The 17,080-nt window shown below is 48.3% G+C and overlaps 1 protein-coding gene across 3 annotated transcripts in view; it reads left to right on the top strand.

The window, feature by feature from the left end:
* Positions 1 to 238: 238 nt before the first annotated feature.
* CCDC149 (coiled-coil domain containing 149) overlaps positions 239 to 17,080 on the top strand; it is a 96,934-nt gene continuing 80,092 nt past the window's right edge. For all 3 annotated transcript variants that reach the window (XM_047091197.1, XM_047091196.1, XM_047091195.1), the window contains exon 1: positions 239 to 334. In XM_047091197.1, coding sequence (XP_046947153.1) covers positions 287 to 334 — 48 coding nt within the window. In that variant the 5' untranslated portion in view covers positions 239 to 286. The remainder of the gene's footprint in view (positions 335 to 17,080) is intronic.

Genomic DNA, 17,080 nt, shown 5'->3' with positions numbered 1-17,080 from the left:
TGGGGGGGGTGGGGGGGTCGGGAGGCCCGGCGGCGCGGGGCGGGCCGGGACCGGCGGGGCCCTGGCTGCGGGCCGGGAGGCCGCGGCTCCTCCTCCCCTTCCTCCCGCGGAGGCGGACGTTGAGTCAACAGCGCGGGCGGCCGCAGGCGGCGGCGCGGCGGCTCGGAGGCGCCCGGCCCTCTCGGGGCCGCGCGGGGCGCGGGTGGCGGCGGCGGCGGCGGCGCGGCGGGAGGAGGCGGAGGCGGGCGGCGTCCACGAGGCCGGCCCGCGCCCGCAGGAGGAGGCCATGAACGGCGACCGGACCGAGAGCGACTGGCAGGGGCTGGTGAGCGAGGTGAGGCCGAGGCGCCGGCCAGGCGGGAAGGGCCGGGCCGCGCGTCCCCGCCCCGCGCCCGCAGCACGTCCCCCCTCCCCCGGCCCGCGCCCCCCTGGGTGGCCGAGCGCGGCGGGGACGCGCGGGGGGCGGGGGACGCGCTGCTCCCCGCCCCCGCCAGGTGCGCCGCTCCTCGCGCGCCTCCCGGGCCGGCCGGGCGCCGCTTCCACGCCATCTGGTGTCGGCTTCAGGGGAGGGGCCTTCCCCCTCCCGCGGGGCTCGGCCCTGGATTGGAGAGCGGAGCGCGGGGGACCCGGCAGGAGAGGAGCCAAGCCCCACCTGCCTTCCCGGTCACCACCGTTGTGGAGCCCAGCGATTGGACGGCCCGCGCTGAAGCGGAAAGGTGGTGCCGGGGAGGGGGGCGGGGGAGATCCGGGCCCTGGGGTTCCCCCCGGGCCAGGTGGAATTACCTGCGGTGGAGGTTTGGGTGGGGGGAGTTCGGGGTCCTCCGTAGCCTTCATTCAGTCACTTACTTCTGTCAACACGTGTGTCTTGCGGGCCTACTCTGGGTAAGGTGGAGAGCCATTTATCAAAGGAGCGAACGACAGGTGCGGAAGGCACTCGATTCGTGCCAGCAGAAAACACCAGCCCTCTTCCCCCCAAACCCCTTTGTCACAACCACCCCGGGGTTGGCTTTTAGTCTCCTGAGCTATTGCCTCTTCAGCCCAGCCTGAGTTTTTTGGCCTGGGAGGGGCTGTCCGGCTTCTGCAGGTGACAGTGAGGGCTGATGTCTTCCTGTCACAGGTAGGTCGCTCGTCCTGACTTACCGCCATATGTGATGGCAGTTCCCCGTGCTACCTAGCCTTGCTGAGCACCCCCCCCCCCCCAGTTTTCCATTCTCTCCCTCCCGAGAACCATCCCTTTGCCCAAAGCCAACTTGGGGCCTCTTTGACTTTACTCCTGTGCACATAATGCAGGGTGTAGTGATTTGCTCTCTTCCTTCCCCTGTGGGATGTTAGAAGAGAAACCCTTATACTTTCTCCTGTAATCATTTCCAGGGCCTCCAGGTCAGGCGGATAACAGTACTTAATGTCTGGTGTGTGCAAAGCGTTGTATTTCTGAAGAGGAATAAGATGCCATAAGTTCTTCCTGGTTTAGTTTGTTTACTCTTGGTCTAGTAGCTGGAAACTCCTAACTAGACAGTGTTCGGACGCATTGTTTTGCGGCCTGCTCCCTCCCGTCTCCTCTAACTCTCCGGCTCTATGTCAAGGGACAGATCCTCCAGGGAACTTTCAAGAATCAAGAATCATACTCAGTAGTCAAGGAGGCTGGGGGTGCGTCTTCATAAGAGTCTAGGGTTAGGCTCTGAAATGGCAGCAGAATGTTCTCTACTCCAACAAATATGTATCGAAGGTCTATTAGCAGCCAGGTACCTCACTAGGTGCTTGGGATTCAGCGGCAAAGAAGGCAGACAACCCCTTCTGCTCTCAAAGAATTTCTGGAACCTATGCTACAGTTTGGGAGAGTTATGCGATAAACATGAAGAGAATGCTAAAGGGTGGAAAACCAGAGGAAGGAAGTGCTTCATTGCATCCGAATATGCCTCCCCGAGGTGGCCTTCCTTCTGCCTTGCGCTGACCACGCTACTGTGGCCTGGTGGTCTCCCCACCGGGATGTGTGTTTTACTTGGCTTTGATCCAGGGGCCTACACACCAAGCTCCATACACAGCGGGTGCTCAAAAAATGCTTATAGAATAAATCAAGATCCTGACATGTGCCTTTTAGGAGTTGCCTTGCCTATCCCAGCTGGATTTCTTCAGGGTAGTGCATTCGTGCCTTCCACAAACACTCAGTAAAGGCTCTAGGGTGTGGAAGGCACACAGCAAGGAGCTATGCTTGCCCCTCTCCTAATACCTCATGGCTGTTTCTTGAGTCCTTCATCAGTGTTAAGTATTTTACATAGCCTCATTCTCATAATGTTATAAAGTAGGAATTATTTCTCATTTTGCAAGTAAGGACACTGTGGCTCAGATAGGTTAAGGAGCTTGCCAGAGCCTTACGGCTGGAGCGGGCAGAATTTGAACCCTGGTCTGACTCCAGAGCTTGGAATCATTAGGCCATACCTTGTATGTTAATCATTGGTTCATCTCTGTGTATCTTCAGCTAGACAGCAGGTTCTCCAAGAGAGAGGACCATGTTTTATTCACCTTTGAATCCCCAGTGACTAAATCAGTGTTCCTCAGACTACGATCTACAGATCACCTGCACCCCAGTCATTTGGGGAACAAAGAGCGCAGAGTCACTCTGCATTTTTGGGAAAAATGCAAGTTTTAAAGTCTCTCCCCGGATCCGTTGTGCATTTCCCCCTCTTCACCGTGGATCCATCTAAGTCTTAACCCCCCAGTAGCTGTGAATGGGACCTTATTTTGAGATCGGGTCTTTGCAGATGTAATTACGTTAAAGACTGTGAGATGAAATCATCCGGGATTTAGGGTGAGCCCTGAATCTAATGACTGGTGTCCTTACAAAAGAAAGTAAAGATAGATTTCAGACACAGAGATACAAGGGAGAAGACAATGGGAAGGCACAGAGAGGGAGGCCATATGAAGATGGAGATCGAGATCAGAGTTGCACATCGAAAGTCCTGGAATGTCAAGGTTTGCCAGCTGCCACCAGAAGCTGGAAGAGGCATGGAACAGATTCTCCCTTAGAGCCTCCAGAAGGAATCAGTTCTTCTGACACCTCTTGACTGTGGACATCTGGTCTCCACAGCTGTGAGAGAATACATTTCTGTGTTTTAAGCCACCCAGTTTGCGGTAACTGGTTATGGCAGCCACAGGAAACTGATACACCGATGGCATGAAAATGCCCAGGGGTATAGCCTAAAATCTGCTCTTCTCAGACACTGAGCTACCCAGGGGATTCCCCTGCCCCACTCAAGTTTAGCTGGCCGGGTGCGGACTGGGCCTGGCGTGGAGATGCCTGCTACGTAGCCAATAGGATCCAAGGAAGAGAGTGGTCAGTGGCTGGTGGTGTTTCAAAGTGATTTTGGAATCCAGCCAGAAGAACTGGGGAAGACAGTCACCAGACACCTGACCTGAGCTGAGTGGGCCTTTTGACGGCTCACGTCGATTTCTGCAGAGGACCTGGTTTCTGCCTCCCGCCCTGGACACGCACTCCGTTGCCCTTCCTGCCCAGAGCCCTGTGCTGCCTTTCCATCGGTCTGCTTCCGCGGCTCGCCTCTACTAAGCCGTCTTCACTTAAAATGATCCTACGGAGATCAGTTTTATTTTCATATTTTTAGTATAACTAGCTGAAGTTGCAGCCCACTCGTAGGCCCCAAAGTAAACACGGCCATGCGTGTGAAAGAAGCCTGGCTGATGTTCTCTTTTAGAAATTGAATGTCTGGGGAGGGGGAAATGTTCTTCCTAGCACCACCTGAAGTGATCTTCCAAAAGATCTCTCTCTCTCTCAGGGAGAGATCTTGAAATGCAGCCATGCAGACAGTCAGTAATTTTTTATTTCTAAAATAAAAATGCCGGCCACCTCTTGGCCCGCTGCCTTATGATAACCCATGCCTAGTTCAATTTCACTATTTTCACCATTTGAATTTTGGTTAATTAATTAGATAGCAGTCAGCGTCATATTCTTTGAGTGTGTTGTGTAACCCTGCACCTCTACCCAGAATAGAGCCACTGACATTGGAAAGACAGAGATTGAATAGGCCCTACGGTTAATGGTGTGGCTTTGGGTCTGCGTTGTTGACTGAGCTCTGCGGGTGAATCTTGGCTCTACTTCCCTCTGGGTGCGAATGATCAAAAACCCAACCCAAAGCGGTTCAGCTCAGGGAATTTATCGGCTGATGTTGTGGGTTGAATTGTGCTTCCCAAAAACATATGTTCAAATCCTAACCTAACAAAGCTGTGAACGCAACCTTGTTTGGAAATAGGATCTTTGAAGATGTAATCAAGTTAAGGCAAAGTCATTAGAGTGGGTTCTTAATCCAATGACTAGTGTCCTTACAAGGAGAGGAAAATTTGGATATAGGGATGCACAGGGAGAAGACACTGGGTGAAGTCACAGAGGAAAGAAGGCCATGTGATGACAGAGGCAGAGACCAGGAGTTATGCAGCTAAGGAGTTCCAGAGATTACTGGAAACTACCAGAAGCTAGGAAGAGGCAAGGAACAGTCCTCCCCTGGAGCCTTATTAGGGAGCATGGCCCTGCTGACACGTTAATTTTGGACTTTCAACCCCCAGGAGTACAAGAGAATGAATTTCTGTTGTTTCAAGCTGCCCAGTTTATGGCAGTTTGTGACAGCAGCTGCAACAAACCAATACAGCTGACCTGTCTAGTAATTCCAAGAGAGGAGTGGTTTGGGCCCCAGCTGGATCCCACACTCAAATGGGCACTTTCTCTCTATCCATGAGTCTCCTTGCTGTTTGTCTTAAGTCTCAGCCTCCGTCCTTTTCAAGTTCAGAGAGGAAGACAGCAACTCTTATGTAGTACGTCCCATACAACCACAGGCGTCCCTCCATTTGAACCCACTTAGATCACTCACCTGGCCTGAAAGACAGTGGCTCAGGAGTGTGGTAATCTGGTTGTGGGCCCTGCCCAGGAAGGCCACGTGGCCTGAGAGTGGGCAGGCAGCAGGGGCTATTTGCCCGAAGCAGAATGGACTGGAAAAGTCCCTGCACTGTGCAGCTTCTCTGAGCCTCGTTTTCCTAATCTTCAGATGGGTAATGAGTACGTACCCCGTAGGTGTGTGAGGGGCTTGTTAGTCCTTGGCCCTCTGCCTGGCAGGTGGTGTTTAGTGAACGTTAGTACAATGAGCATGAACCTCAGGATAGAAACTTAAGCATTCATGAAATGAAAACGTCTATATTTTGCTACAGCATGTGAATTTTGATTACACATTCCCAGGGATGGAAATGTACTTTGGGTCGGAGTCCTGTGTCTCCCTTTCCCCCAGCCTATGTTTAAGTTGTAGGGGGCTTAAGTGGTTCTCAGCCGCTGGCAGGGGTGACGGGGTAGGGGTTACGCATCCCGTCTGGGCTACTTTCATATAGTCACAATCTCCTCATGTTTCATCTAGTATCTAGTCATAGGTCACAGTTGTGTCTCTGCTTGTCCCCCTCTCAGCAATGGCTTGTACCCCACCCGTGCTACTTTGGGTGAACGAAGAACAAGTTGATAATTTGTTCCTTCGCGGCTCTGAGCCTTGCTCAGAGGACCTTGCTGAGCAAGGGGGACCTTGCTCTCTTGCCCAGGGTAAAGGCAAGGGATTCATATTCCGCTGCCCCCAAATCACTCCTGAGCTGACAGAAACTTTTGGAAACTATTGTGCAGTTGTCTGCATACATACACCACATGACACCGGGTGGGTCCAAGACCCTTGAGGTTATTGTCTACTTCCCCAGAAAGAAGGGTGAATTTTTTGGGTTAAGTTTAAGCTACTTTAACAAAGATACCTACCCTCAAAATATGTTGTTTTAAATAAGGTGGATATGTTGGTCTCTTTCATGTTACAGTGTGTGGTGGTCCAGTCTGGGAGGCCCTGCTCCGTGAGTCATCTAAGAACTCAGATTTTTTTTACACCTTCTTACTCCAGTGTGTCTTAGGGGGTGGTCCCCAACTATATGTATGAAGCTGGTTGTTGCCATGTTTTTGTCCCAACCCATGAGAATGGGGGGAAAAAAAGGGCAGGGGGAGTCCAGGGTGAGGGGCTTTTTAACATTAGGGATGACTTCTGCTCACATCCCATTAGTCTGAGCATAGTCACGTGGCCACACCTAGCCATGGAGACTAGGGAGGCTAGGGAATGGAACCTTATCTTGTACTTGGGAAGGTTCTCTTATCACCACTGAGATGGTTTTTCACAGTTTGGGAGGTTCAAGAGTAAGAAGGGTACATAGGACATGAAAAACATAACCACAAAAGGAAAAAAGAATAAATTGTATTTTATCAAAACTTAAAACTTCTGCTCTTTGAAAAACTCCTTTAGGAAAATGAAAAGATAAGCCACAGACTGGGAGAAAATTTGTGCAGAACAGAAGTCTTATATCTAGAATATATAAAGGACTCTCACAACTCAATAATAAGAAAACAAGCAGCCTAATTTGTAAAATGGCAAAAGAGGGGTGCCTGGGTGGCTCAGTCAGTTAAGCATCAGACTCTAGATTTTGGCTCAAGGCAAGTTCATGGTTCATTAGTTTGAGCCTCGCATCGGGCTCCACGCTGGCAGTGTGGGATTCTCTCTCTCAAAGTAAACAAACTTTTTTTAAAAAAGAAAATGGCAAAAGAGTTAAATAGATTCTACACTCAAGAGATTTGGATGGTGGGGCACCTGGGTGGCTCAGTCGGTTAAGCATCCAACTGTTGGTTTCAGCTCAGATCATGATCTCATGGTTTCATGAGTTCGAGCCCCACATCGGGCTCAGAGCCTGCTTGGGATTCTCTCCCTCTCCCTTTCTCTCTGCCCCCCCCCCACACTATCTCTGTCTCTTTCAAAATAAATAAAATAAACTTTAAAAAATTTTAAAAAAGAGATTTGGATGGAAAATAAGCACATGAATGTATACTAAACAGTGTCAGTCATTAGAGAAATGTACAGTGAGATCGCGATAAGGTTCCACAACACAACCTGTCAGGAGGGAAAAACAAACAGATAAAAAATGGATAAACCGAATGCCGCCAAGGATGCAGAGCACTGGAAGCCCCATGCGTTGCTGGAGGAATAGAAAGTGGTTACGGCCACTTTTGAAAACAGTTGTGCAATTTCTCATACAGTCAGACATACGCTTAACCGAACAGCCCAGCCGCCCTGCCCCTGGGTGTTTACCCAAGAGAAGTGAGGATGCACATCAACACCAAAGCCTGTATGTGAATGTTTATAGCCCTTTTTTTTTTTTATAATCACTGAGAATGGAAACAGCCCCAGTGTCCGTGAACTGACGAGCGGATAACTGTCGTGCGTCCATGTAATGAAATCCTGCTCAGCGTTACGAGGGGACAGGTTACTGATCCGTGCAGAAACATGAATGAGCCTCCAAAACATTTGGTACACCTGAAGCTAGCGTAACATTGTGTGCCAACTATACTAAAAAAAGAAAAAAAAAATTGGCAAGTGATGGAAACCAGAGGCTCGAGCCAAGCGTACCTACTGTAAGATTCCATTAATACGAAATTTCTGGGGAGGCGCAGCTAGAAGGACAGGAAACAGATCAGTGGTTGCCAGAGCTTGGGAACAGGGTGAGCAGATTGACGGCGGGAGGGCACAAGGGAACTTTGTGGAGTGATGGACGTATTCTGTGCCTCAGCCGTGGTGATGGCTATGTGACTGTACAAGTGTAGTGAAATTCATAGAGCGGTACACCCAAAAAAGATGAACCTTTCTCTGTGTGAATTGTGCCTCAAGAAATGGAATTTTTTCAAGATCTTTTTTAATATTTATTTTTGAGAGAGCGTGAGTGGGGGGGAAGGAGACAGAGAGAGAGGGAGACACAGACTCCGAAGCAGGCTCCGGGCTCTGAGCTGTCAGCACAGAGTCAGACGCAGGGCTTGAACTCATGAACCTCGAGATCATGACCCAAGCTGAAGGTGGACGTGTAACTGACTGAACCACCTGGGTACCCCGAAATCTAATTTTTTTAAAGGGGAGAGATGGATATTTGAGATAGACATTGCTCTGGAGAGCTTTATTCCTTACCTCGTCACATCCCACTTCATGAGGTTTCCAGCATGACTAGCCATGCTCCCCACCCTGGTCCCGGGGTTCCCCCTCCACTGCCCTCACCCAGGCGGATTAGGCAGAGGCTCCGTGCTCATTCTTAGAGACTCACTGGTAGCCAAACTCTCTTTCTTTGCCCTCTGATTCTGCCCTTTCCTCAACTTTGGAGATCTTTCTAGTCTTTTGGGAAGCCATGGGGGAGGGAGCTCCTGGGGACACTGTTCCATGCCCTGATGTCTTAAGGACCAGACTTCCAACACTGAAGAGCCAATCGCTTTGTTACCTGTGTTTTGCTGGGTGCTCCCTTCCTTGGAACACAAAGGCAGAATGTCTGGTTTCTTAAAAAGGCAGAGGGATGTGTAGGGAGAAACAGGGTAGGAATTATAGGAAATGGAGGCAAGGTGGGTAGATAGGACATCAGTTAATATTTCAAAGTATTATTCGTATTAATAATAGTATTAAATGAAAGAACCAGTACAGAATAGCGGGCACATATATAGACAGTTGGTCAGGCTTGAGAGGTGGGAAAAAGCTTCCTAGAGGCAGTGGAACTTGAACTGGGTCCCTCCCCTTTGGTTGAAGAGGCCATGGGTGATCATGATAGAAGCAGGCATGAACACTGGGCTGGCAGCTGACCTTTGAGGAAATGCTTCTGACCTTTGAGGAAAGGCTGGAACTAGTGGGTTGAGGTAGAGCAGACATGAAGGTTGGAAGAGCCAGGGTGGACCAGATGGTGAATGACCTCAAAAGCAAGACAGAGGGCATGCTCTAACATAGCTGGTAATGGAGAGGTGCTGGACACTTTTTTAGCTGGGGTACAAGTCGATGAAACTATCTGGGATCTGTTTCCACCGAACTCAGTGATCACTGAGCCTCTAACAGAGTCTGCGAGGCACTATGCCAGGCAGCAGGGATGCGCAGACAAATTTGGTAACTTTGCCAGGAATCGGGGAAAGACAAGATGAGAGACTAGCAATCTAGTGTTTTCTGTCACCATCAGCATTTCCGATTACTCCTTTGGCACTGAAGCCATGCCACTTACATGGTTTTCTAACTAACCTATAACGTGTCTATCTCTCCGCTGAACCCAAATGATCTTGAACTCCTTGAGAGCAGGGACCATGTGTTGTTAATTTGTGGCCTTAGCTCTCTTTGCACTGTGCTTTGCCCTTTATAGGAATTAAGTAATTGTAGGATATATGAATCTGGATGTTTGAATAAATGAAGTGGTAAGGAGATAACAGCGTCCGTGGGAATAGAGGAGAAGGGATGGCTAAGAGAAAGATTTTCTCATAATGACCCCGACAGGATTTCATAGCCAACTGGATTGGGAAGATGAAATGGAATGGGTCCAAGATGACCCGTGATGGGTGGCTAGAGAGAGGCCGGGCTGGGCATGATAGAGGATTGGGAGTGGCCAAGTCTGGTGAGAAGAGATGAGTTCCATTTAGAACTCTGCATTGTTCAGAGTTTCCTGGGAGTACTTGAACTCTTGCAAGGCAAGCTTAGTGCTTACTGGGAGCATTTTGGATGAGCAGCTATCTGCATAGTGGCAGGCTAATTTCAGAGTAAGTTTATTAAAATTAGCATGTGGGGGAAAGTGAGCACAACTGCTATTTTTAACTAATAGGATTCATGTTCTCTCCTGTGCAGGGAAATTCGCATATGCGCTTCTAAAATTGACAATTTCTACTCTTATTATGTTAAAAAATTAATTTAGTGACTTTCACATTGAATAAAATACATTGGCTGAAGATTAGAAGAGGACTTTGGCTAGTCCCTGAATGAAAATGACCGGAGTGAATGACATTTCTTACTCACCACCTGGTTTTCCACTAATAGAACCACACTGGGGCTTTGGGTACCTCATGGTGGAGATCTTTGCTTAGTGGAGAGTCTGCATCTCTCTGTGGCCCATCAGGTGACATGGTGCCCGTGGGAGGGGATAACTGGTTCCCAAGGAACGTAAACCTTGGTTGGTTTTTGTTTTGAAGTCTTCCCATTTTCATTTTCTGTATAAGTTTGTTCAATAATCTACTCTATCACCTTGTGCTGTTTTATTGTGACATCTCATTTATGTCCAGGATATCAGATCTCCTTCAAGACAGTCTATCCTCTGTACAACTAATCTATTATGCCACCTTAAGAAGAAAAGCACTTTTCACTAAGTCTTCTTACTCAGAAACCTTCTTGGCTCCCCATTATCTGGTATTCAAAGGCTCTCCTCAAACTGGCCTTGAGCTTTCCAACTTTATGTCTCACTGGTCCCCTCAGAAACTGAGCGTTCCAGACAAACTGATCCATCCTGCATTCTGGTTCCTACCTCATTCCCACATCCTGATCTCATCTGGGTGGGCCTTCAACTTCTTCCCAGACCACAGCCTTTACTAGTCCTCCAAAGTGGAATAGAAGCCCACATCCCTCATTAAATCATCCATGACCACCCAAGCTTGAAGTGAACTCTTCAGCCTGTTGCGTTACATAGCTTAGACTCCAAGCCACTCATATAGCACTAAAATGCTCCCAGAGAAATATAGGGACCTTCTCTGTGTGTGGATCTCAACTCCTACACAAGTTAGTGAGCTTCTAAGAGAAGGGACTGTGACAAGCTATGTTGGGTGGGTAGGAGATAGGAATGAATTTCATGCTATGACTCAAGAGGAGCAGAACTGAGTGGGGATACTGAATAATACCCAAGAACCAACCCAGTTCTGACCCATATACAGGACCTCTACTTTGAGGTCTTCACTCATGGAAAAGTGACTCATCAATGTGCCTGCCCACCTATAGCTTTATTAATGGTCGACACACAGAATGTTACTGATGACATGATTATACCCTCTGAGCAGGGGAGAAATTACCTGGGTGCGGTGGGAAGGTAGCTGATCTGCCAGGAGTCAACGTGATAGGGATGAGGGTCGAGAAGGACACAGGAGCCCATCTGAGCCTCTTCCTTGTCCCCTTGCTCTCATCCACTCTCGATCCACCTGAGTCTGCCTTCTGCCCCTTCTTTTCTCCTGCAATGCTCTTGCCAAGCCCATCCAAGACCAGACTCCTCTCTGCCATGCACAGTGGTCTGTCCTCAGGTTTCAGCCTATGTGGTCCTGGCTGTGCAGCCTCTGACACTCCACTCTTCCTTCCCCACCTGCTGGGCTTCTGCATCCCTGCACATGGCCACTGGACATGTCTCCAGGCACCCTACACTCAATGTGCCCTAACCCGAATCCATCCTCCCTCTGGCTTCTGCCTTTCCTATCTGTCTTCCCTTCTTCCATCCCATCTCGATTGATGATGTCGCTACAGAGTCATCTTTGATCGTTCTTCCCAGCTGAACCCAATCTAATTATTAATCAAGGCCCATATTTTCTGCTCTTGAACAAGTCTTTAATAAGGGCTCTGTGTCGCCATTTCCACCATCCCACCACAGCTCAGATTCTCATTCACTGTCCTCAGAGTTATCTGCTACATCCTGTAAGACCTTTCTTCTGTGTCCTGTCATCCAGCTGGAGTTGTCCTTATAAGCACTGAAATGCTTTACCACTCCTTTGCCTCAAGCTCTCTGATGGCCCTCAGGGGCCTGCAGAGTCAAGGCCAGTCCCTCAGTTGGCCTCCAGGGGCCCTGCTCCCTCCTCACCTCCAGTGACTCCCCTGGGCCCCTTCTGCCTATCCACTCCCCCACTCTCCACAGAACTCCTAACAGATAGCAGATCATTCCAGGCCCTGAGGCATCTCTAGGTCTTTGCTTGTGTCCAAGGTGACCTCCTTTGCATACTTAAAGGCCATGGTCAAATGTCACATCACATGAGCGTCCTACCTCCCCTGGGCCTGGTATGTTTTACTTGGGAAGTTGATGGTACGTTTCAGTTGGGAAGATGGTGTGGAGAATTGTTGGCAGCATAATAAGGCAAGGTAATGGGGTTCCTGACAATGGGGGCCCTCAGAGAGGTGGGGGGGGGCAATAATATCTAGTACAATTCCAGGCACATGGTCCTTGGCAGGTACTCATGGAAGGAAGGAAAGAAGGGAGGAAGGAAGGGAATAACAGGAAGGAAAGAAGGAAGGAAAGAGTTCACGTTGCCATTTCTGATACTGTCTTTGAAGCCAGCCCTGATCAGCTGCTGGTGTGCCCCACTTCCAGCCTGTCCCCCAGACTGCTCATGGCCCCAAAGAAGCTGGGAGTGAGTGTCCACGTGGCGCCAGCCCATGACCGGTATCCTCACCAGCTGGGTCACGTAAGTCTTCAAGCTCCGTCGGTAGGTAGCTACTTAGTGTTGGGCGAATCTCATGACTTCCCCAAGACCTCAAGTTTCTCTGGACTTTATGCAACGAGGATAACAATATCCGTCTTGTATCCCTCACCTGAGATGAGGCTAGAGTGAGGTGATATATATGAAAGTATGTTTCCAAGTCCCCAACCCTCTGCAGCCGAGATGGTGGTCCTGTGCTTTAGGAAATGGTGCTCTGGTCTTCAGAGCCATTGCTAACTCCTTCCCACGTTTGGTGGGGTCCTGAATAAGCCTCTTAGTAGGCTGACATCAGTTCTCAGGACACAGCACTTGCTCGCAAAGAACTAACAGTAACCTCCTCCCTGGAGAACATGCCTCCCTGCCTCCTGCACCCATTTCTGCCCTCCTGCCCTCTCCCTCACTGCCTGGTCAAGTGCCTGGAAGCAAAACTGGGATCTGACCCTTCCTTGGTCAAAAGCCTCCGTAGCTCCTGCTGGCTCTCACTTTGTCTCAGACTTTATTGTCGTTTAAGGCCTTTCTTACTTTCATCCAAACCAAATGATCCGGCCTTATTTTGCACATCTCCGTTTCACATGTCCTGTGTTCTCGGTAAACAGAAGCACGCTGAGTGTTTGCAGGAAGCCAGCGTTTCCACCCACCTGGGGTTTGCTCAGGCTGTGCCCTCTGGCAGGAACCCTGGTTCTCTTACTTCTTCTCACTCCTCCTTCGAGGCTCAGTCATAACCACCTTAACCTCCAACTGGAAGGTCTTTGGCCTCCTGCGATCGCATAGCATCCAGGTGCACCTCTGTGACCAGGTCGGAATTATTTACGTACGTGCCTTGTCTCCAGCCTGGAGTTACTCAGAGTGGGAAGGGGTGCATGTTTTTTGAATCTGCCATTATACCCAGCACAAAGTCCTGCTTGTAGACAAATCTGAAAGAGATGACAAGCCTATCCGGCTCTCAGTTAATACTTGCATTGAAAACCTGCTGAATTAAAACAAGGACATCCATTTGTTTGCTCGTCAGAACAACATTCTCGTGTGTTTCTCTCCCCAAAGTCCCCTTGTATCCATTTGATCTCACAGACCTTCTGACTTTCCAAATACAGACTGTGATCTGTTAAAGGTAGTAAGTCAAATCTCCTTTTAATAAGCTCCAAGGGATTTATGAATTCACTAGAAGTCGTTTCCTCTCTCTCTCTCTCTCCATCCCAACCTCCCCTTCTGTCCTTTCTTTTCTTCCAAACTGAAATTTTATCGTATCAGATATATTGCTTGACAAGAGGCAGAAGCTGCGGGTGGGAAATCATTTAGTTATAAAGAGCTACTTTCTGTAACGGGCTCTGACCTGTGCTATCGTGCGTCGTACCCAGCCTCTGCCTTCACCCTGGACTAGAAGGGTTTGTGCCAAGGTTGTTTGCACCCACCTTTGACTCTCATGCAAAGAAGCTATGCAATTGCTTTGGCCTCTGTGGTCACCTCATCACAGGACATAATACATAAAAACAGTACCTTACATCCGTCTTTCTTCTACTGATGCTTAAGAGGATTAACCCAGCCTCAGGCACCTTGCTAAAAGTTAGGGTGCAGAAGCCAATGGGATGCTGTCACCTTCTTCTCCATTCCCCTATCCTCATAACCACCTCGTCAGTTAGAATGAGCAGGGGGTAGTGTGAAGAAATGGAAATTCGGAGTCCTTATTGATGGTCACTTGGCAAGAAGCAAGTATGTGGAGGCAGGCCTTTTAACTTCAAGTCAGACGTTTCTCCCACCGGAAGGCTTGGGTTCCTATCCTCTGCATGCTCGTGCCAGCTGACCTAGATCTGAGCCCAAGAACTTGAGCTGAGATAGAGACTTCTGGGGTCGGGTTCCAAATCCCTGCCCAGACTTCAGTAGAGGCTGGAAGTTGAGCAACAGTGGCGTCGGGGACACCTGCAGATGTGGCCATAACTGGAGGACGGTCAGGATGCCACCTCTGCTGTGGAGGCTGCAGGCAGGTGCTCCAGGTGACCCAGTGCTGTCTGAGCAGGGGCTCCGCAGAGGTACTAGAATCTGATAATGCCACAGATCCACCTCCCCTGGATCCTACCTGCCCCCATCACAGAGAGTTTCCTTGGGCAGCTGTGGGGGCCCTACCCTTGTCGGCCTGAATCTGTGAATGGAGAAAGGGTGGCGAAGAGAGGTGAGTGACTGAAGGTATTACCTAGAGATGGTAAAACTTTGGATCATGATGGATTTGGCTTTAAATATCTGAATAAACTTAAGCGGTCCCCAAACTTAGAAAATATACGTATGTTTATTCATTTTTTAAAGTTTATTTATTTTTATTTTCAGGGAGAGAGAGAGCGAGCAGGGGAAAGGGAGAGAGAGAATCCCAAGTAGGCTCCGTGCTGTCAGCACAGAGCCTAATGCAGGACTCGATCCCATGAACCATGAGATCATGACCTGAGCCAAAATCAAGAGTCAGACGCTCAACCAACTGTCCCTAGAAAATATACGTATGTTTAAAAGAAAATAACTATAATTCTAGTACCCAGAGATGACTACTGTTAATATTTTAGTGTTTAATCATTCAGATATTTTTCCAGGCCTTTATTTCTAAAAATGAGTTTATATCACATGCTACACACATACAGTGAATGCACACGGTGAATGCTCAACGCATTTTTGCATGTGCACCACCCAGGTCAAGATATAGAACATTCTCAGCTCCCCAGAAGGCTCTGCATGCCTTTCCTAGTCGACTCCACCCACCCACCCCTCCTGCACCCATTAAGCATTTTTTTGAATTCTGTCACCGTATGCTGTTTTATAAGGTGTTCTTTTTCTTGCTCAGCAATAAGTCGTGAACAGTTTCCACGTCACTAACTCATCTCCATCGACATCAGTCTCTGTGGCAGCACGGGATTACACCGTGTCGACAAACTATACATTTGCTGGACTTTGAGCCTATGTCTTAGAAATTCTTAACTGCATTGTTTCCCACTGTCAGAACACCCAGATGTCTGCCATCAGAGTTCTGTTAAACTCTAGAATAGGCTGCGGGGACAGTGACTTTAAGGTTTTCCCGTGGTTTTTTGCACAGCCGGCTTATATCTTCCCTTGCTTACTTAGTTTCTGTGAATGCACATGAGTTAGGCTGAACGACCTAATAACTACCCCTGTGCGCTGGGGCAAGGGTATCTGGCATCTTACCACTCGGTGTAAAGGTTTGTACAGGAGAGCAGATTCTAGGGTGTTCGTTCATCCTGTCCATCAACTTCTTTTTAAAAATTCATTTTTGAAAAAGGCGAGGAATTCATTGGACAATTTAAACACCTGGGTTTTAGAGAGACGTTCTTTTAAGATTATAAGATTGCTTGGTGAGCAAGGAAGATCACTGCTTTGATTACTGGAAACATTGGTGAGGATTCATGAGAAAAATTCCACACTTCTCCAGAAACATTCTCCGACCTCGTGCTGAACAGTTAAGTTTTGATCATGTAGGTATTAACCGCACACATTTGGGGACCTTCCTTATTTTCACCCTCTCTGTTTAGCTTTTGATTATTTTACTACCGCTGTTTCTACGACCACTGCTGTGATTGCTACTACTCTCTCAGTATCATTATTATTATTAACTGCACTAAAGTTATTCTTTTCGTTCTGTTTTGCTTTTAAGTAGGCTCCCCACCCAGCAGGGAGCCCAACGCGGGGCTTGAACTCTCGATCTTAAGATCACGACCTAAGCTGAGATCAGGAGTCAGATGTTTCACTGATTGAGCCACCCAGGCGCCCCAGTGAAGTTATTCTTAACAAATGTGTCCATTTATTAAGCCCTGTGTGCCATACATATAAGGTTCATCTAAGGTTTGGTGCAGGCACATATTTGAAGGAAAAAGGATATGTTTATCGGGTGCTATTTAATGTGCCCAGCCCTGAACGCTTTATATATGCATTTCATTTATACCTCACAACAGCCTTGAGAGGCAGCTAGAGTTACCACCATTTCATTTGCTGTGATCAATATGGCTAAGAGTTGATAAGTAAACATAAGAGAATATGCTGGCAATACAAGAGCTGGGATTTGAACTCGGGTTCTTTTTATTCCAAAGTCTATGTTTCCCCTGGTCTACCGTAGCCTCTACCAAATGGATGAGTGAGTGAACGAATGAAAAAACATTCTAGTGTGGTGCTCATTTTTAGGAGGTGTGTATTTTGAATTATCAAGCCAAGAAGGAAGTATTCTTTCATTTAAACTCTATGAAAACCTCAGTATGGTACTTACACAGTTTTGTATCATGGATATCCAGTGACACCTGTCAGGGGTGACATAGGGCTCTCTTATGAACTCAGTTACATATCTTACATTAAAAGGTGCCAAATTTCCTCAGTATCAGTTGCTTGGGTGTGTTGGCAGATTATTTAGGATTAGTTTTAACGTAATACCAGAAACGGCAGTGGTTTGGATAAGATAGAGTTATCTGTATTTCTCTCTCAAGTACAGTGACTTTAGAGGAAGACCGTTTAAGACTGATATGGCAGCTTACAGTTTTTCAGGGACCCAGGCACCTTCTGTTTCTTTTATCCACCGTTCCAACAGTGGAGCTTTCCATTTTCGGGATGAATATTTTGCAGGAGGAAGAAAACATGAAGAAGAATATGCTCCTTCCTTTAAGGCAACTTCCCAGAAGTCTCCTGGAACACTTCTGCTTCCCTCTTCTTGGCCAGCACTTTATAGGAGATGTAGGGGATCATAGTAACTCCTACCTCCTAGGGCCTCATTGTGAGGACCAAATGAACTAATGTGCGTGAAGTGCCCAGAACAGT

Source organism: Lynx rufus, unplaced genomic scaffold, assembly GCF_022079265.1.
Source record: "Lynx rufus isolate CCGP_SWC_20201006 ecotype Redwood Valley unplaced genomic scaffold, mLynRuf1.p SCAF_3, whole genome shotgun sequence".
Lineage (NCBI taxonomy): Eukaryota > Metazoa > Chordata > Mammalia > Carnivora > Felidae > Lynx > Lynx rufus.
This window is presented reverse-complemented; position numbering and strand designations above follow the sequence as displayed.